This window comes from Rhincodon typus, chromosome 7, assembly GCF_021869965.1.
Source record: "Rhincodon typus isolate 14 chromosome 7, sRhiTyp1.1, whole genome shotgun sequence".
NCBI classification, from domain to species: Eukaryota; Metazoa; Chordata; class Chondrichthyes; order Orectolobiformes; family Rhincodontidae; genus Rhincodon; species Rhincodon typus.
This window is the reverse complement of record NC_063338.1, coordinates 16,982,276-17,002,663: the sequence shown is the minus strand read 5'-3', so window position 1 is coordinate 17,002,663 and position 20,388 is coordinate 16,982,276. Positions and strand designations below refer to the sequence as shown.

The 20,388-nt window shown below is 43.4% G+C and overlaps 2 protein-coding genes across 4 annotated transcripts in view; one reads left to right on the top strand and one right to left on the bottom strand.

Moving 5' to 3' along the window:
- LOC109923183 (protein FAM126B) overlaps positions 1 to 9,347 on the bottom strand; it is a 40,487-nt gene extending 31,140 nt beyond the window's left edge. For 2 of the 3 annotated variants that reach the window (XM_048599002.1, XM_048599004.1), the window contains exon 1: positions 9,005 to 9,161. The gene's annotated coding sequence lies outside the window, so the exon portion shown is untranslated. Of the gene's footprint in view, positions 1 to 9,004; positions 9,162 to 9,236 lie in introns of those variants that run through there. The other variant, XM_048599003.1, reaches the window with a different exon arrangement.
- A 4,585-nt stretch (positions 9,348 to 13,932) lies between these two features.
- ndufb3 (NADH:ubiquinone oxidoreductase subunit B3) lies at positions 13,933 to 20,192 on the top strand. Its single transcript, XM_048599587.1, has 2 exons — positions 13,933 to 14,133; positions 19,915 to 20,192. The coding sequence occupies exons 1-2, from the start codon at positions 14,021 to 14,023 to the stop codon at positions 20,069 to 20,071; spliced, it is 270 nt and encodes an 89-aa protein (XP_048455544.1). The 5' UTR covers positions 13,933 to 14,020; the 3' UTR covers positions 20,072 to 20,192.
- The last annotated feature ends 196 nt before the right edge of the window (positions 20,193 to 20,388 follow it).

The window sequence follows — 20,388 nt, the reverse complement described above, 5'->3', positions numbered from 1 at the left end:
AACCTTTTTAAGGTCAGAAGGATGCAAGTATGTTGGAAGCAACTCAGAGGGTTTGCTATACTAATACCTGAAAGTTGCTTTATGAGTAATGATTGGACAGGCTAAGCTTGTACCTGCTGGAATTTAGAAGAGTAACAGGCAGTTTGATTGAAACATTGAAGAACCTGAGGGGTCATGACAGAGTAGATTGGAGAGGATATTTCCGCTTATGGGAGAATCTAGAACTACAGGTCACTGTTTAAAAATCAGGATCACCCATTTAAAACAGACTGCAGAAGATGTTACGTGGTAAAATTGCAGGGGGGTCAACCCATTGGAAATGGAGAGTGATTCTGTAGTGGTTCCTGTAAAGTGTAGAATCCTGTGGAGAGAATGTTGTAATGTATAAAATGTGGATAGTGTTATCGGTCATAATGAGAGTGTTGGCTGCCTATTCAGTAATATTTAGTTGATGGTGCTGTTAGATAAAGTCTTAAAACTTGAACCTTATGGTGACGGCTTTGAGCTGGTTACTGGGAATTCAAATATCTTTTAAAAACAACTGTCCTGTGCTCTAACCTGACTCAGATCCGTCAGATAGCAGAGGAAATTTCAGTCTGAATGGCTTTCACTCTCAGAGATTCCTTTGCAACAGTAGTAGAGAGAGATAGGGAGGGGGAAAAGAGAGGGGAAGGGTGACAGAGAGTGGGTAGGGTGGGATGAGATGGAGTGGGGTGGGGAGGAGAGAATGGACCCAGCATTATCCTCCTGTGTGCAGTTCCATCATGCTGTGCATACACCCTTGGTATGTAAACACCCAATGTTACTATGTGCTGAGGTTCTACCTTTCCTGGGCGTTATGAAAGATGGGTCCGGTCACATAGCTTCAGAGCACTCTAATAAGTTGGACTGTACCATTTCACTTGTCCTTTGTGGAGTAGATTGGATGGAATGACATCTCTGACCATAAGTCCATCAGACTGTGGTCAACACAATGCTCTCGATGCATTGCAGGGAAAGGAGAAGGTCAATCCTGTCAGATGGTTCCCTGACTAGACTGTCACAAGTTATTTGGCAGGATGCCACATCACCAGAACTTTCTAACCAAGACACAGCTTGATCTTATCCATCAGATCAAAAAATGCACACATGACCTCTCTCTGCCACTTTAGAGACTGCTGCAGTGGTGAAGAGACCGTCTCACGTCCCCTCCTAGAATGTGTTTTTGCTAAAAAGATCTGGAGAGATGCAGTGGTTTATATCAAAGTTTACTCCAAGCAAGACTTTGATGCAGAATTTTGTACTCTGCTGGCTGTTACCATGGATGCACACAAAGACAAACATTGACTGTACCTGGAGGGACGATCGACTCAGTGAAAGACGTTCTTTGTTCTGCCTGAAACTTGTTGATCTTTGGTGCAAAGAGTTGACCTCAACTGTGTGTTGCAGACTGGCACATTTCACGATCCAGGACCATGTGCTGAAGGACACATTAAAGCTTGGGACAGCCATCACAAAGGCACAATGGGGAAAGACTACCACCTAAAAGCATTTCTCCCATGATATCCTGAGGTTCTGTTGACCTATAGAATCCTTCGTACACTTATTGGAATGCAAATAGTTTCCAGGCATATTTAGTAAATCTTCTGCAGTATATTTATAAATCATTTATCGTGAAGAAAAGAAGTGCGATATTTGAACGGTGACCAGGCTAAATTTTAATCCTGGTTTTTCAATTGAGCTGTTTCAGTCCCAAATACCAAGTCCATTACACTTAGTAAAAATTACATTCAGTCAACTTCAGTTCAGTTATTTCATATGCCATGGCACTGGGGCAGATATTTGACTTTCAGAATGTGTATTTCAGGAGATCATCATATCAGGATGTACATACCCTCACAGTATTACGGTACACAATCTGACAGAAACCAGTGACTCAAAGCTCAAGACGAGGTAGATTGCAAGATTGCTGGAGCAGTTAATCAATGGTCCCTGATCCTCATGACACACAATGTGCTGCTTGAGTGAGTTGGGTTGTATTTTCCACCAGTGCTAGGCTTGACGTCAGCCTGAAGAGCTATTATGGCCAATGATCACGGAAACATAACTGGATCAGATGATCCGAAAGAATATCCTCCCCAGAATGAATTAAAAACATGCTGCAATGCATAGACAACTGGACAGTTATGTGTCCTTAAGATACACAATACACGTCCACAAACACCAATGGATTTACCAGCTGCTAAGGTCAATCATGCAATGCTGAAGGGAGACAGTGTAACTGTGCCAGAAAACAAAGCAACAGCAAGGCCCTGGCAGTGGTCAGGATCACAGGATCTACTAGGATTGGCAGACTAGTGCTAATGTTACTGGGCATGCAATCCGGAAACCGGGGCTTGGGCTGTTTAATCCATTATAGTTATTTTCAGAGAAGAGCAATGAGCTGGGCTCAAGCTCAGAAAGCACAGAACCACAGAATGATTAGGAGGCCATTCAATCCATCATGTCTACACCTGTTCTCCAAAGGAGCAATTCACTTAGTGCTACTCCCCTGCCATCTTCCCATATTCTTCCTTTTCAGACAGTAATCAAATTCCTTCCTGAATGCCTCACTTGGAGGTTCAAACCCCATCATAGCAGCTGGGTGAATTTAAGCTCAATTAATTAATATATCTGAAATTAGGATGCTAGTCTCATTAATAATGATCACGAAGCTGTCAAATTGTCACCTAAACCCAACAGGTTTGCTAACTTCCTTCATATATGGAAGAAAGTCTGTCACCTTTACTGTTTGAGCATACATGCAGCTGCAGATCCAAAGCAACTGTGGCTGGCTCTGATTTGCTGTCACCCTCTGAAATGGCATAGCAAGCCACTTTGTTGTACCAAGGCGGTATATAAAAAAAAGTGTGGATGCATCTGCATCTCACAAACTGCAGCAGTTCAAAAAAGGGCTCACGACCAGAGGCGTTTAGGGATGGGCAATAAATGCTGATCTGGTCAGCAATGTTCGCACCCCACGAATGAATCAAAAAAAAAAACAAAAATTGCAAAGCCGTCCAACAAAACGTGCAGGGTTGAAACCTTCGTTCTTTCAGAAATCAGAGTCACTCTTTTCAAAGGCAGCAGTTTCTGACAATAAACCATTTCAGCTAAACCATTTTTAATGTAGCGCTGAGAATTATTTTCTTTTACTACTGTGATTAATTCATTATTCATGTATAATTTTACACCCTGCAATAAACTTTGCTATTTCTAAGTGCGTTATATACGCTGCCAGCATTTAAAAATCGTCTGAAGTCTATGATCACATTTACATTAAAAGGGTTCACTGCCTGTGGAAAATGGCAACTGCACTTGAGCTAAATGCATTGGGTGGGAGCCCAGATTATAATTGTCTCAACAAGGAACTGCTTCCTGAGTTAATACGAACAGCAAGTTCGGCAGCTTTAAAGTACAGCAGTCATCGGCAGAACATTGTTGTCCACTGCAGGGGAAAAACACAGAGGCTGCTAAAATGCATAAAATAGACATAAATCATATAGATCAAACACCAGGAGCAGAAGAGACCAGACCACTCATCTTTTCCATTATGAAGGCCGCACACATGATATTGAAGGCAGAGACCTGTGCTGAGTCAGCTAATTCCAAGGAGATGGGTTGGGGAACACAGATAACTGAAGCCCTGCCCAGTCTATAGATGTATGGGAGTCTATTACTGATTGGGAGAACAGTCTCAGTGGCGACACTTCTTGTAAAGCAGCCCTCTGAATTCCAGCACAGAGGCTCACACTTGGGAGAGGTACCCGTGTATCTGGCTCAACCAAGAGTTAGCATCTATGCAAAAGTGTGAAGGTTACAGAGTCATTACCCTACAGAAAGAAGTCATTTGGCCCATTCTACTGGCTCTTTTTCGAGTAACCAATCAGTCCCACTCTCCTGTTAAATCCCTGCAGCCTGGCAAGTAGATTTCCCCGAAATGCCCATTCAATTTCCTTTTGAAATCAGTCCTGCATCCATCACCCACCACCAGAATGTTCCATTATCAGTAGAATAAAAATATAAGTTCCTCATCCCATCACTCCAAAAATATGAGATTTTTGGCCCCAAGTTCTTGTACCATCAGTGATTTTGAAGAGCTTTATCATGCTGAAACTTGTAATAATGTTGGGCACTCTATCAATTCTCCCTTAAATCCCTTAGCTCCGTGGAGCACAGCCCTAGCTTCCCCCAAAAGCAAAATATTGTAGATGCGAGACTGGAATTCAAAACGGGAACTCCATAACTCTGGCAGTGTCTGTGGAGAAACAGAGTTAACTTTTCAAGTCCGACATGACTGTTCTTCAAAACTGTTCCACAAATGCTGCCAAACTTGCTCGGTTTGTCTGGCAATTCCTGCTTTTACTTGTGGTCGAATGATAATTTTTTTTCTCCATCACTTAAGTTTTGAAACTGTGGCCCCTGCTTACAAGCCACAGCCCCCCAGCCCTCTGTGAGGTCACTTTTACCAACACCTCCAGGAATAGGTCCAGCCTGAGCTGCAGGCCTAATCAGAATGGTTCTGGGAATGAGGGATTTTAGCTATGAGGGTGGAGGGGAGAAGATGGCATGTAACCATTATTGATCGTCATATAAAAACCCATCTGGTTCACAAGTGTCCTTTCACGAAGAAAAGTCACCACCCTTACCTGATCTGGCTGACATGTGATTCCAGACCCACTGCAATGTGGTTGACTCTTAACTGCCATCTGGGCAATTAGGGTTGAGCAATAAATGATGGCCTAGTCAGCAATGCCCTCATCCCATGAATTAATTTAAAAAACCTCATGAAAAGCCTAAACTTGGGCAGAAGACACAGGGAAACATCAAATGGATGGGTTGAAGGAGAGGGGATAGGAGGAATATTTGTGGATTATGCGAAGTGAAGTTTGGATATGTTTGGACATTACTGGGTTACAAAAGATTTCCTTGGAACTGGAAAGTCAAAAGGTTGAAGGAGACTATGGATTATCTGCTGGTTACAATAAAGAAGTGACTTTGAAAAGTACTGTCTAGGAAATTTTTTGAGAGAGATAAAGTTGGCATTTTATTGCTTTAATTTCTGAGCAACAGACATGGAAATGCTAAAGGATCTACGCTGTCACTGCCTAGTAACAGCCTCTCTGCTGAAGCAGCGTTTTTTGTTTCAGTACACACCTAGAAGATGTGACGCAGTACTCTCTCTATCAGTCAGTAGTTGTCAAAGTTTGGAGCTGAAAGCAGCATTCCCTATAACTCTCAGTGAAGTACTTGGAAAAACAAACTGCAACTTGAAAATATCAGGGCATCTAGTTGCTTCTCAGCTGAACCTGAAATCTACTCTGAAGATTTTCCACTATTCTGCAACTATTATTAATTGGAACTCATCAAGAATTGAAAGAAACAACGAGGAGTCAACCCATTTTTGTTGTCTGACTTTGACTCTTGAACTACAGGGGTGTGGTGTTTTATTTCCCTTTTTGCCTAACTTTGTCCTGCCCTGCGGAGTTGTGTAGCTCTTTAAGCTGTCCATATGCACGTGTTTGGGATTAAAGGGAATACAGTTTAATTCACGTAGTAGCCGAGTTAATTACCAGTTTGCCACTCATTTGAAGAATAATTTTGCCTGTCAGAAACATTTTACTTTTCAGTATTTTTTTGAAAAGCCTGGTGAAAGCTGATAAATAAATTGACCATATTTGGTGAAGAAGACATGTACACTTTTGGTACAGCTCATGGGGTAGTAGAGTTTGACTTTCAGTGCTCTTTTCCTGCCAGAGTTGTAACAGGTGTGAGTTAGTGTTTCCAAAAACAAAATTATTAAATTGAACACTCGGTCTGGAGATTCTCCCTTTTTTCCAACCTCTTCTCTTTTAATACACATTAAATAGGTTAGACAGCCCATGGTGGGGCACTGTAACAAAGAAGTCAAAACATCAACAGAAACGAAGATTAAAATCTTATCAAAATTAAAACGTAATTGCCAGAGTGATGATACATCCCAGCCTCTGTGGACCACAGAATCCCCTGAAAATGTGTTACTTTCCACACAGATTGAACATAACACAAATGATCATACAGTGGTATGTGACACAGACTCAATTCACTCACAGTTCAAATTCTGATTCATCCTGCACCACAGCATATCACTGAACATTTCAACACAATACATGTGCATAAATCATTGAAACTGACAGGATAGTTTGAGAGCATTGTTAATAAAGCATATCATATCTTGGGTGTTATCATTAAGGGCAAAGAGTAATAAAGCAATAAGGCTATGATAAAATTGTATAGAACACTGGTGTGATCTTAAATGGAACACTGCCTCTAAATCTTAAATACTGTAATTTAGGAAGAATGTGAGGGCATTGGAGAGGTTGCAGAAAAGATTTATTAGAATGACTCCAGAGATGAGGAACTTCAGTTACGTAGATAGACCAGAGAAGTTAGAACTAGATTCCAGCGAGAGGAGGTTGAAAGGATAGAGCAGAGCAGATAAGGAGAAACTGTTCTCATTAGTGGAAGGATCAGGAACCAGGGGATTAGATAATTTAAGGTGATTGGCAAAAGAAGCAATAGCAACAAGGGAAAAATCCTTTTCACACAGTTGGGTGGTTTGGATCTGGAATGTACTGCCCAATTGTGAATGGAAGCAAAATCAATCAAGACATTCAAGAGGGAATTGAATTATTATCCAAAGAGGAAGAATGTGCAGGGTTATGAGTTGAAGGCAGTGGAAATGGCACAAGGTGCTCCTTTAGAGAGTGAACATAGAAATGGTGAGTTGAATGGACTCCTTATGTGCTGTAACTGTTCCCTGATTGTGTGACAAGACACTGTGGTTTCAGATCAGAGTGTCACCTGTAGCTGCTAATCTGCCAGTCAATTTTCTGAACTAGTGCCTGAGTTTTACAGCAGAACAAAAATCCCAGCCACTGAATGAGGCAGGTGTAATAGAGAGGGCACCTTGAGATCCAAACCCAGGTCTGATGCACTGGGAAAATGACCAACATGTCACACAAAGCACAAGAGTAAATACCTGGCAGGCTGGGTGCAAGCAAAGTTCTCTCCCCACTGTATCGTAGCAGCAGGAGGAGAGTTCATTTCATCCCATTATAAAACTGCCATCTAAACTGCACCATTTAGAATTAACTCTGGACATTAGAAAACTTGGTTGGGCAAAGGCCCTGTTTCAATGCTGTATCACTCTGACTTTATTCTATCACTCAGAGTTCTCTCAGAAATTGGAAATGTGATGTTATTAGGTGTATTAGGCGATGTTTGGTGTCAATGTTGCAAAGGGGTCAGTGAGTTGCAAAGGGGTCAGTGAATTCCAAGGACCTGCATTCAGACCAGGACTGAGAGTTGATGAGATGGGTAAGGGAGAGGAAACTGGAGGCAAATCTCTGGCAATTCTCAAAATGCCTACATAATTTCCGAAGCACACCCAGCTACCAGTTCCAGTGAAAGCAAACCCAGTATATCCAACCTTTCTTCATAGCTAGAATTCCCATACCAGGCAACAGTACCCCCTCTAAAGCATCTACATCCTTCTGATAGTGTGATGACCAGAACTGTATGCGATATTCCAAGTGTGGCCTCACTTAAGTTCTATAAAGCTGCAGCATAACCTATCTATTCTAAGACACAATGCCATTTCCAATGAAGGCAAGCATGCCATAAGCCTTTTTTTACTAGCTTATCTATCTGTGCTGCCACCTTCAGCGATCTGTGGATCTGCACACCCAGGTCCCACTGCATATCAACACTCCTAAGTGTTCTGCCATTCACTGTATAATTTCCGTCTGTACCAGACTTCCCAAAAATTTTAAAAAGGACGAGGGGCAATTTTTATTTTACACAGAGTGGTTTGTGTTGGAATGAACTGCCAGAGAAAGTAGTGGAAGCAGGTACAGTTACAACATTTAAAAGACATTTGGATATGTACGTGAATAGGAAAGGTTTGGAGGGATATGGGCCAAATACAGACAAGTGGGACTAGTTTAGTTTGGGAACATGGTTGGCATAGACTAGTTGGACTGAAGGATCCGTTTCCATGCTGTATGACTAAGTGCGCACGTACACGTGTACACACACACACACACACACACACACACACACAGAGGACTCCAGACCTACCACATGGACACAGGGTTCCAGAAGCATGGTGCACAAAGTGATTACAGACACAGACACATATACACACACACACGACTGGATTACAGAGCTACACTTATCTAGGCTGCAAACCAAACTCTCATATACCCCACTGGATTACGGACCAAAGTAAAATACAACCACTAAGAGAATTACATAGCCAAGGTCACACAAGCATACTGAATTTCAGACCCACAGCAAATTCCTGGATGATCCCCAGAACAGACGGGAAACTAGTCAATGTGTGCCACATTTAAAACAAAAACCACTCCAAAATCATTGAGCTTCAGTGTGCCAATGACACCTGTGTGAGCACCAGGTCAGTGTGGACTCTATCTCAGAAGCATAAAAGAAATGAGTCTTTCACTAAATATCCGGAAACTTAAAATCCGCTTCTAACCAGTTGCAAAAAGCACATCATTCACACTCGATTAAGACCAACTGCAAGACATTGAGAAATGCCAATTTCCTCATCTCCGGAGCGTCCTCTCCCTGATAGAAGCATGGACGGCTAAGTCAGTCATCACCTTCAAAGTGCCAGCTCAGCCTTCCACTCACTATAGAAGAGAGTGTGTGAAGACCAGGATCTCAGGACAGAGACACACCAGACAGCAGCACCGGATTACAGACCCCTGCACACAGACACGCTGTGTGTGTGTGACTGACTGACAAACAGACAAACGAACGAACATACGGTGTGTTACAGTCCCACACACAGGAGGATCCTGATGCTCTCCCTCTCCGTCCTTGTCTCACTCACCTCCAGCTCTAGGCCCCAGCCTTCTTTCTGACGCCTCCTACCCCACACCTTCCCTCGGCCTGTTTCACCCCCTTCCCCGGAATCTACCTGTGCTGCCGGCAGTGTGTCCTCCGTTGTGCGGGATGCACCCTGAAACCTCAGGCCCGGCGGAAAGCCCGGCTCCAGGCACCTAGCTTCATTCCCCTCGTTCAATAACATCTAGGAGCCGGCCCCTTCCTATGCCCCATCAGCCTCTCCCATTGGCCCTCCGTCAGCCGCCACACACCGCCATCCGGGCCGCCCATTGGTCAGCTGATCGGGTGTCACATTCTATACCCACCGGCTGCCAGCCGGCTCGGTGTCACACACTACACCCTCCGGGTCCGCGGGTTTCCCGGCGTCCACTGGCCGTTCCGGGCTCCAGACCCGATACAAAGGGCTTTTTCGGGGTCTCTGGAACACTCCACTACGCTAGGCAGGTCTCTGTCATTTCTTTATTATGTTTCCAATTAGAAGCGGTAGTTGTAATGGAGGGTGAGCTATCCCATCATTCACCGCGGCTGAGAACCCTCCCTATTAAAGACCTGACTTCCAGTGCATGTATAGGGGAGTTTCACCAGCGCTCTGCATGCTGAGAGCTGAGGGCTGCCATTATTCGTAGCTGGTGAAAAGGAAAACAGGAGAGCTTTCAAAAAGGAGTACACGTTGTTGTCTAATTCCCACTTCTGCCCTTCTTAAATTTCCATCATTTATAGACTTTTCAAACCAACTGAATCATCGTTAATAGGTCTCACTAGAGAAGGGCATGCACTCTCCGTCATCCTAGGGCGTACGACAGAATGACTATAGCGCCGAAGAATCACATTTGGCCCGTTTGTCTGTAATGCCTCTCGGAAGAAGTAACTCACTGAGCAGCCTCGCACGTTCTTCCTTTTTCGGATAACAATCCAAATCCCTTTTGAATGCTTCCATTGAACTTGCATCCACCACACTCTCAGACCTTAATCACTCAATGTGTGAAAGGGTATTGCCTCATATTGTTTCTGCCAAATAGTTTAAATCCGTGGAGAAATTCAGCAGACTTGGCAGCATCTGTGGAGAGCAAAGGCAGAGTTAATGTTTCCAGTTCCTTGACCTTGCTTCAGACTGGACCCAAAATATTTAATTCTGCTTTCTCTCTCTGCAGATGCTCAGCATCTTCAGCAATTTCTGTTTTTGTTTCAATTTTCCACAATGCACATTTTTAAAATTTTAAATCCATGTCTTCTATTTTTTGATGCTTTCATAGATGGGGAAAAGAATCCCTATCGTCTCTATCCTGTTCCTTCATAATTTTGATACGTCTATAAAATTTTCGCTCAGCCTTCACTGTAGAAAAGCAGTCCTGACTTCTCCAATCAATGTTCATAATGGAAACTGGCAGACAAGTTGCAGCCCATGACACACTCCTGAACTGCTGCAAGATCCCACAAACAGTAGTATGATAAGGACTAGATATTCTGCCTTATTTAATGATATTGACTGGACAAGTAATGGACACTCACTGGGAAGCACACTCTTGGCCTGTCTTGAATAACAGTATGGAATGAGATGTCAAATTAAGTCCCTTTCTGAACTCTCAGGTGAATGTGAAAGACAACATTTCAAAGAAAATCAAGGGGATACTTGATGTCCTGGTCAATATTTATCTCTCAATCAACTTCTCAAAGAGAAGACTATTTGATTGTTCTCACATTTGGTTTTTGGGAGTTTGCTGCACATGAATCGGTTGCATTGTTTCCTACATACTAGCAAGAAGTACTCTTCAAAATAACTTTATTGGTTGTAAAGTACTTCGTGATATTCTAAAGTTGCGAAAGATGTCATACAAATGAAAGTTTTTATCAGTTGCATCTTCCATGAAGAGCAAGATGGGACCTAGGTTACATGTCTCATCCTCACCTTTGATGGTGCAGGCCTCCATCAGTAGTGCACTGGGAGAGTTACTCTGAAATATACACTCAAGTCACTGGAGAAAATCTTGAACTTATTACCTCTGACTCAGAGGTGAGGAGGTTACTGCCCAAGCCATGTTTACACAAAGTTCTACAAAATGACAAAATTACTCATAAAACTTGCCACAGATTTTAGCTAAGTCAAAAAATTGTTCTAAAAAAAAGTGACTTGGTGATGAAAGCATTTTTGCACTTCACACCACTGGAGAGGAAGCTATAAATCTCTGCATCAGTAGAGAAAGAATAGTTGGGGTGCACAGCACAAGACAGAGGACTGTAGAAATAGACAGCACCAGAATGTCACTGTAGAATTGTTTCAAACTCTGTGGGATCTTGCACTCAAGGGATCAAAAACTTTTATTTATAAAGTAACAGTCGCATAATACAATATCCCACGGTGCTTCATAAAAGTATTATAAAACATATTATAACATCCTACAAGATGATATTAGGTCAGATGACCACTGGTTTGTTCAAGGAATTTGTTTTAAGGAATGTGACAAAGACTGAAAGTGAGGTGGAAAAGGTTAGGGTCCAGGCAGCTGAAGGTATAGTGATCTATGGTACAGTGATTAAATTGTGAATGCACAACAGGCCAGAATTAGAGGAGCCCAGAGCTCTCACTGGGTTTTAAATTTGGAAGTTATTACAGAGATAGGGAAGGGTGAGGCTGTGGAGTAAATTGAAATCCAGATTTTAACAGCAAGACATTGTTTAACTGGGAGACACTATAGATAGCATATTCTGGGATTATAGGGGAAAGGGACTTGATGTCAGTGAAGATATAGGCTGATTGTTATAGATGGACCTAAGCTTCTGGAGGGTAGAACGTGGGGACCAGTCAGGAATAGTCAAATCTGAAGTTAACAAAAACGTGGTTAGGCTTTCAGTAACAGATGATATGAGGGATGGACAAAGATGGGCAGGGGTATGAAAGTGGGAAAAATGGTGGTTTTAGCAACGCTGTGGAAATGTGATTGAAAATTCATCTTGGGGCCAAATAGTTTGTTTCAGCCTCAGAGAGTTGCCAGGTGGAGGAGTGAAATCAGAGATGAGGGAGAAGAGTGCTTTAGTAATTATAATATTGAACTAGAGGGAATTTCATCCAGTACTGGATGCTGGACAGGCAGATTGATAACATAGTCACAACAGAGGAATCCAGGGACATGATAGTTGAGGTACTGCTGGATATCATTACCTTTTATATAGAATTTGATGGTGCATTTTTGAACAATATTGTCAAGGGCAACACGTAAATGAGAAACAGGAGGGGGCCAAGGATTGATTCTAAGGGGATATCTTGCGTAGTGGTGCAGGATCAGGAAGAGAAACCATTGCTGATGATAGTCTGGTTACACTTAGCTCTTTTTTGAGGGGATAGGTGATGAAAGAAAATTCAAATAGGAGAGGGACAACATGTGAAAAGATATGAGCATTAACAGTATTGACTAACATGTGGGCCAGTAGTGTACTTTGCTCGCTCAATGGCTTGATGAAGATATGATCAAGGGAATAGTATGTTGGTCTCATGGACAAGATCAACTCAGAGAGGGCATGAGGACAGAGGGTGTAAAAATTTGAGAAGGAATCAAGTTTTGGCCTAAGATATTGGAGAGCCTTGGTAGAAATATGTCTTCAAGGGCTGGGGTAAGGATGGAAGTGACAGAGGTGAGGGTAGAATGAATGGGAACTGGGGTTTTAAAAAGATGGTTTGTAGTTGGAAAAAAAAAGACAGGATTCAAGGATATCATGGAGTAATGAGTAGTATTAGGGCTGTAATAAGTTCATGGATGGAAAGGGCTTTGTTCACAATCAAACAGATAATGCTGCAGAGAGATGCATAGAGGAAAAGGAGTGCTGATCCACTGGTGAAGTCTAAAGGATTAGCAGCAGGAGAGGTGGGTGTGACAAAAGTAGACTATGATGGAGTTTTAAGTGATCTACCCAGATCAGGCAACATATGGCTAACCCAGTTGTCCATCATATCCTATCGAGTTTTTGGTCCTTTGACTTAAGGGAGTGGAGTTGAGAGCCATACTGAGAAAACAGCAAATGGTAAGCATGTTATGTTTTTTTTAAAGGGAACTAGGGCATCACGTGTGTATGTGAGGGCACAGTTGAGCAAATCAATTGCAACAGAAATGTGATAAAGGGAGGGCCAAAGAGTAGAGAGTTGGGAATTTGACAGGAAAACTCTAAGTGAATTGGGAAATTGGTTGATTCAGGGATGGATACAGAAAGAGTTAGAGTTGGGGTGGTGAGGTAGAATATGGGTATTAAGTGACACAAAAAGTTGATCAATGATACCTGTATTTGTGATTTACACTATGGGTGTAGAAAGGCCATGTATGATGGAAGAGTCAAATAATGAATATTGTGTCGAGGAGGCTTTATGTAGAAGATAAAGTTAATGAAGTAAAAGATGGCAGTGAACTCACAAAAGAAAGTGTTGAATTGCTGACTAAGGAGCCTTGGCCAGTTGCTGAAGTGCATCTTGTCAATCGTTCACACTGCTGCTACTGTGCATCAATGGAGGGACTGGATATCTGTGGATGTGGTGCTAATCAAGCAGGCTGCTTTGTCCTGGATGGTCTCAAGTTTCTTGAGTGTTGCTGGAACTGCACGGTGGAAATATTCCATCACAGTCCTGACTTGTTCCTCGATGATGGTGCACAGACTTTGGGGACTCAGGTGAGTTATCTTCCGCAGCATTCCTACCCATGACCTGCATTTTGCAGCCACAACATGTACGTGGTTAGTCCAGTTCATTCCCTTCCCCAATCCCTGCTACCGTTTCAATTCCCTGAGGATCCCCATTCTTTATTCACCTCCTCGATCCTATTCCTCTCACCTATTCCCGTTCACCATTCCTGTCTCTTCCCCCTCCCCCTTGGCCCTAGCTCAATGCAGCCACCACAATTTCCATTGACTTCTCTAGACCCCATCAAACTTCCCGGACACGCTCTCCCGCTCCCTCCCTCTTGTCACCTCCCCAATTCAATCGACTGCGCAAGCGCGAAGGCGGGCTGCCCTCTCGCTCCACCCCTCCCCTCGCGATGGCGGTGGTGGGGCAGTATTTCCGGGTCACCTTGGTGTGTCGTGTTTCCGGGTCACCTGGAGGGCGCGCGCCATGGGGTCGGGCCCGGAGCTGCCGGACACCCGGAGCTGGAAGATCGAGGGGACTCCGCTTGAGCTGGTGCAGGAGAGGTTGCGGAGACGGGGCCTGAAGGACCCGTGGGCCCGGTGGGTGACTTGAGGGAGTGGGTCTGTTCTGTTGGAATTCCAAGTCCGGCAATGGCGCTGTAAACTTAGCGCAGGGATAGCCACCACTGATAAATGCGGATTGTCACTTAAAATCCCCATCTGGGTCACTCGTGTCCTTCAGGGAAGGGAGTCTCTTCCACCCTTGACCTGATGTGGCCGACATGTGACTTCTGCAGTGCGCTTGACTCTTAAGTGCCCTCTGAAACGGCTGAGCGGCTTGGCAAGTGGGGCTGGCCTCCCATGCGAATCATGAACAGAATCACCAGCCCTGGCTCGTGTGGGGGGCGGTGGGGAGGAGAGGTCCTCGTAACTCCCTGTTTTCAATGTCAGTGTCCACTGCGCTGTCTACCAGGTGCGGTGTTATGCTGAAGCCTTATTTGTCTAATTTTAGGGATGTAGAATATCCCAAGGCACTGTTTTAAAGAAGAGCATCCACCCTGTCCTGGCCAATGTTTAACCCTCAATAATCATCGAAAAAATAACAGATTCTGATGGTTTCATTGCAGTAATGGGGTCTTTTGATGTATACTAATTGGTAGCCATGCGTACATTACAACAGGGGCTACAATTCAAATTTATTTCATTGGCTATGAAGTGTTTTGGCACCATTTGAACTGGTTTGTGCCAGTGTTTATATTTCACCCAAATCTCCTCCCACACAATGTTATCTAACCCCATTATCCATCCTTCTATTCCTTTCTTGTGCTTATCTAGCTTCCCCTTAAATACCTCATCTTTTCCCTCTGAAACCAGGTTCCACATTCTTACCAAATAAAAACTGAAAGAACTGCAGATGCTGTAAACCAAGAACAAAAACACAAGTTGTTGGAAAAGCTCAGCAGGTCTGAGTCTAGTTTTCCCAGCTACCATCAGTTCTGAGGAAGGGTCACCGGACCCGAAACATTAACTCTGATCTTTTCTTCACAGATGCTGCCAGACCTCCTGAGCTTTTCCAGCAACTTTTATTTTTGTTCCACATTCTTACCACTATCTTGGAAAAGAAGTTTCTCATGAATTATCTTTTGGATTGTTTAGTCGGTACCTTATATTTACGTTTCTTAGTTTGGGTCTTCCCCACAGCTAATCAATAAAAATCTTTCAAAATCTTAAACATCTTTCTTTGACTTTTCCTGATGGTTATTACCCCCTTTTTTTGGTAGCATTTTGTAAATCTCTTTTTTTCATCCACTCCAGTGCCTTTAAGTCTTTATAATGTGGAGAGCAGAAATCTGTACAGTAGTCTTGTGTGTGTGGTCTGGTCAAGGTTCCAATCAAGTTTAGCATATGTTCTCTGCTTTTCAATCATTTTTGAATTCTTTTACAGGATATGGATGCTGCAGGCTAGGCCAGCAATTACAGTCCATCTCTAATTGCCCTGGAAGAAGGTGGTGGGGAACAGCTTTATTTAACTGCTGCAACAATTGGGATGTAGATGCATTCTTAGTGCAGTAAGGATGGGATTTCTAGGATTTTGACCCAATGATACTGAAGGAATGGCAATATAGTTCCAAGTCAGAATGATGAGTGACTTGGAGGAGAGCTTGCAGATGGTGGTATTCCCATGTATCCACTGCCCTTGTCCCTGTACATGGTAGAGATTGTGGGTTTGGAAAATGTTGCCAAGGGAACCTTGATGAGTTGCTGCAGTGCTGCTGCTGTGCTTCAGTAGTGGAGAGTGTAAATGTTTATAATGGATGGGATGCCAACCTGGGGTTGTTTTGTCCTGTCAGGTATTCATGTTTCTAGATTCTGATTGTCTGATTGTAATAATTGAAATTTTGTTTGGAACATTTTTCAGTCAGTCAAGGTGCTGATTACTGAGCTGCTGTAAGGAGTTGATATTTCTATTCCAGGCAGCAAGTACTAACTAGCTGAGAGTTTCATTTTGCCTCTCACCAGATACGCTGTTGAATTTCTACCCAGTGAATGATTCCACCAGCATATTCTTGTGTTTAAAGTTTTTGAGAAGGCTTGTAGCTCGGGTTGTGGATGAGGTTGTTGATTTGTTCGCCGAGCTGGCAGGTTGGTTTGCAGATGTTTCATCACCATACTAGGTAACATCATCAGTGCCTCCGATGAAGCATTGTTGGTCTGTCCTGCTTGTTATTTATGTGGTCCAGTCTGATGGGGTGGTTGGCTTCATTTCCACTACGGAGCAGAGCAGGTTGGTATATGGGGTCTATTTCCAAATGTTTATTGATGGAGTTATGGGCTGAGTACCAGGCCTCTAGGAAATCCCGCGTATATCTTTGGTTGGCTTGTCCTAAGATGGTTATGTTGTCCCAGTCAAATTGGTGGTCGTCTTTGTCCGAATGTATGGAAACGAATGATAGTTGGTTGTGTCTCTTGGTAGCTAGTTAGTGCTCATGTACCTAATAGCTATTTTACTCCTCTGTCCGCTGTAGTGTTTGTGGCAATCCTACGTGGGATTTTATATATAACATTGGTCCTGTTAGTTGTGGGTATGGGATCCTTTGTTCTTTTCAGTAGTTGTTGTAGCTAGCTGTGTGTAGACCCCATATACCAACCACTATGAAGCAGAAATGGATATGAAGCCAACCGCCACATCAGACCAGACCAGACCAGACAAATAACAAGCGGGACTGACCAACAACACTGAATTGGAGGTGCACTGATGATGTTACCTACTATGGTGAAGAAATGTCTTCAAACTAAGCTACCACTTCGGTGAACAAGTCAACAACCTCATATTCTGGTGTCTTACCAGGTCAGCCTTGATTGATCATTTGGGAAGTGGTTACCAAGATTATCATTGAACTCACCCAAAATTTAAGCTTTCAAACATAACATTGCTACAACAGTCATCAGCAGTTGGAACCCCCAAATGATTTTCCCTCTTCTAGCTGAAGCAGTTTGGCCAGTTTTTCATTCCTAACACCACGCTTGTTGGGATCAGCTAACTCAGCAGAGCCCCTGGGAAAGGTTTGGCTCTGATACTCTGAAATTCTGGGGCACAGGGATGGATTTATTATTGTCTGCCAATTGGGAATGAATATTGAAACTTTGTACAACTGTGTGTTTATAAAAGTTTGGGAGTTTTTTTAATATTTCATGCTGACATTGCTGGCAAGGTCAACATTTGTTCCTCATCCCTAATTTCCCTTGAACTGAGTAGCTTGCTAGGCCATTTCAAAGAAGAATGAATTACAGTGCCATTGGACTGGAGCCATATGTTGGCCATTCCAGGTAAGCATGGCAGATTTCCTTCCCCAAAACAGTGAAACATGGGCTTTTAATTACAGTCAATAATAGTTGTTACAGTCACTATTACTGAGTAGTTTTGAACATTGGTCTGGCCTGTGGATTACTAGTTCAGTGATATTAGACTATACCACCACTTCTCTCCCCGCCACCCCACACACACATACACAGGATCTTTACTCCTTTATGGTAGGGTGTGGAAGTGTTACAATCTAAAATCAGAAAAGACACCAGCCAACCTAGCTAAATCATTGAATGTTTGAGATAAAGTCTCACCACTAGTGGTCTGAGAACCAATTCTTGTCAGATTAGTGATAACAAGGTGTAGAGCTGGATGAACACAGCAGGCCGAGCAGGAAGGCTGACGTTTCAGGCCTAGACCCTTCTTGGCAGAGCCAGGTCTATATGCAAGTCCAGTTATTTGATAATCACTTTGCCCTGGATATTGAAACCTATGACCACAACAAAATGGCTTACGTGCTGCTGCCCCTGACTGCTCACTTTGGCCCTGGAGATAGAAAGCAAGATCAAAGGAAGGGCAGGACATGGTGCCAGCCTGCATTAATAGGACACGAATGAGTAAGCAGGAGGTCAGTACTATGTAGACCATAAACGAGATGCTGTAGAAAGATTTACTCAGACTTCAGAACACTACACCACAGGCAGGATATATGACCTTCAGATTGTGGTGAATCTGCTCTGCACTATGATACTAGCACAAAGAGGTTAAAATTTGAGGACAGGTTTTGTAAATGTGGATTGTGCTCCCTTGAATTTATATGGTGACAAGTGATCTAATTGAATTCAAAATGTTAAAAGGATGTTTTTCTGCCCGAAAGCAGGTTTGACCCACAATGTCCAATCTCTGCCATGAGTGGAGGAAGGAGGCAAGTCCTGAATCCACCCCCATCAGAACAGGAATCAAACCTCAAGCCACTAGCACACCAGCCATCCAGCAATCTGAGCAGACTGGCTCCCCAAGGAGTCAGAGCAGCTATGGTCAGGTGTACATTCACATGTTGCAGTCTGGAGCTATGGACTACCATGGTTGAGGCTCCAATTTCGTTCCATCCTGTGACTGACCAGGTGCATCTCCCAGTCTTATTGCCCACCATTGGGCATGTGTTGGAAGGATTCGTAGGTTGATATCCAACCTGTTTGGCCACATTGTGGACACCCCTTCCTTGACCGTCTAATCCTGGGGTGGAACACAAACCAGCAGCTTCTGGTTCAGGCAGGGACATTACCGATTGCCCACAAGACTGCCAGGGATTCCATGGAGTCGATCAGGAGAAACTGTTCCTCTTGGAGTCAAGAAAAAGAGGCAGTTACATTGAAATGAGAGCTCTACTTCATTTAGGAGTGAAACCAGGGAGTACATTAGCATGATTAGAGTGTGGAAACCTGGAGGTCATCCCTCCAAAAAGATAAATTGACATTGGAGGAGAAAGATTCCTTTCGTGTTTAAAATATTCAAATGAAATAAGTTTGTTGAGTTAAGATCCAAATCAGGCATGTTCTAATTGAGATTGTTGAGCCATTCAATCAATAGAATCGCTGCTTCCTGCTCTGAAGCCACCAAGCTGTCCTAACCCCTAACTCTCTTCCTCTCCAAACTGTCTGTGGCTGAATCAGACTATTTGCAATATTTCTTTCCTCATCCTCTCCTTTCCGATTGCACAGTCCTCATGATTGTCCTCCTCCCTCCTGTGATTGTCACCAGTCTAGCTCAGGCTTGGCAGCATCTGTGGGGGAAAAAGCAGAGTTAATGTTTCAATTCCAGTGACTCTTCTTCAGAACCATGTTGTATTTTTGTATCAGAACTCCAGCATCTGCAGTGCTTTATTTTATGTTAATGTACCTGCTGAGCTCTGAGTGTTGTGTGTGTGGAGGGGGTATGTAGTGATTCTGGAGTGATGGTAGTTGAAGAGTATAATGTTGGAGGGGATGAAGTATATAGGGACAAGGAGGGGGAGGGACCTGGGATATATGGGAGAGGATGCAGCACATAGGAAGGATGGGGGTACGTGAGGGATGGAGATGTGGATACAGGAAGGTTGGGGGTATATACGTGTGATGACGGTATATGAGGGATAGGGATGTATATGCCGAGTTGGGGGTATATGTGGCAAGTGGGTATATAAGGGCTGGAGATGAGGGATGTGGAAGGAGATTCTGTGTGGGAAGACGGAGGGGTAAATGAGTGATGGGGAATATGTAAAGGGGTAAATGAAATGCAGTCATGGGGGTGGGGGTCTGTCTTCCTCACCCCTCCTACGACTACCGGTGATTGTCACCAGTCTAGGCAACAAGTCAGTCATTTGCCTTTTGTTTTTATTGTCATTCCCGCTCTGGTGCTGATTCAAAATCCTGCAGTCCCACCCTAAGGGCATGTGAGAAATTTGCCTTCAGTTAACACTAGAGGCCTGACCATCAGCTGTTCGAAGTACACGTGACTGCTTTGCAGAGCTGTGCCAGTATTAACAGAGCTCACATCCAATCCTTTTTAACCATTTTCTTTGTCTTGTATCCTAACAGCAATGAAGCCTGGCGGTTCAGCGGAGGCTTTCGTAAACCTATCACCTTCAGCAATATCTTCTTTCGAGGCTTCAAATGGGGATTTGCAGCATTTGTTGTGGCTTTGGGTGTTGAATATGCATTATTTTCTCCCAAGAAAAATGGAGGACATCACTAGTGAATGAAGACTGAAGAGCTTTGAAATTATGAAAAACTCTCAAACCTTTCCAGTCAGTGAGCTGTAACCAGTGCATGAGTCAAGAGGCAAATGTCTTTAAATAATAAAATAATTAATTGAATCAGCACGTGCTCTGTTGTGTTCCTTTTGAGTCTTTTTCGCCATTGATTTTTAGCTCCCATTGCCAGTTTTCTCCTGAAGCTGGTGACTACCCTATGCTTGTTCCAGATGTGCTTTCGTGTTGATTGTGAAGCACATGTGACATTTTCTCTGGTGCGCACACCCATGATTTATCCTTGGCCTTCTATTTCTCATTT

Coding starts and splice junctions, on each gene's coding strand:
- ndufb3 (XM_048599587.1), top strand. CDS start 14,021: ATGGGGTCGGGCCCGGAGCTGCCGGACACCCGGAGCTGGAAGATCGAG. Junction 14,134..19,914: donor CTGAAGGACCCGTGGGCCCG/GTGGGTGACTTG, acceptor GTATCCTAACAG/CAATGAAGCCTGGCGGTTCA.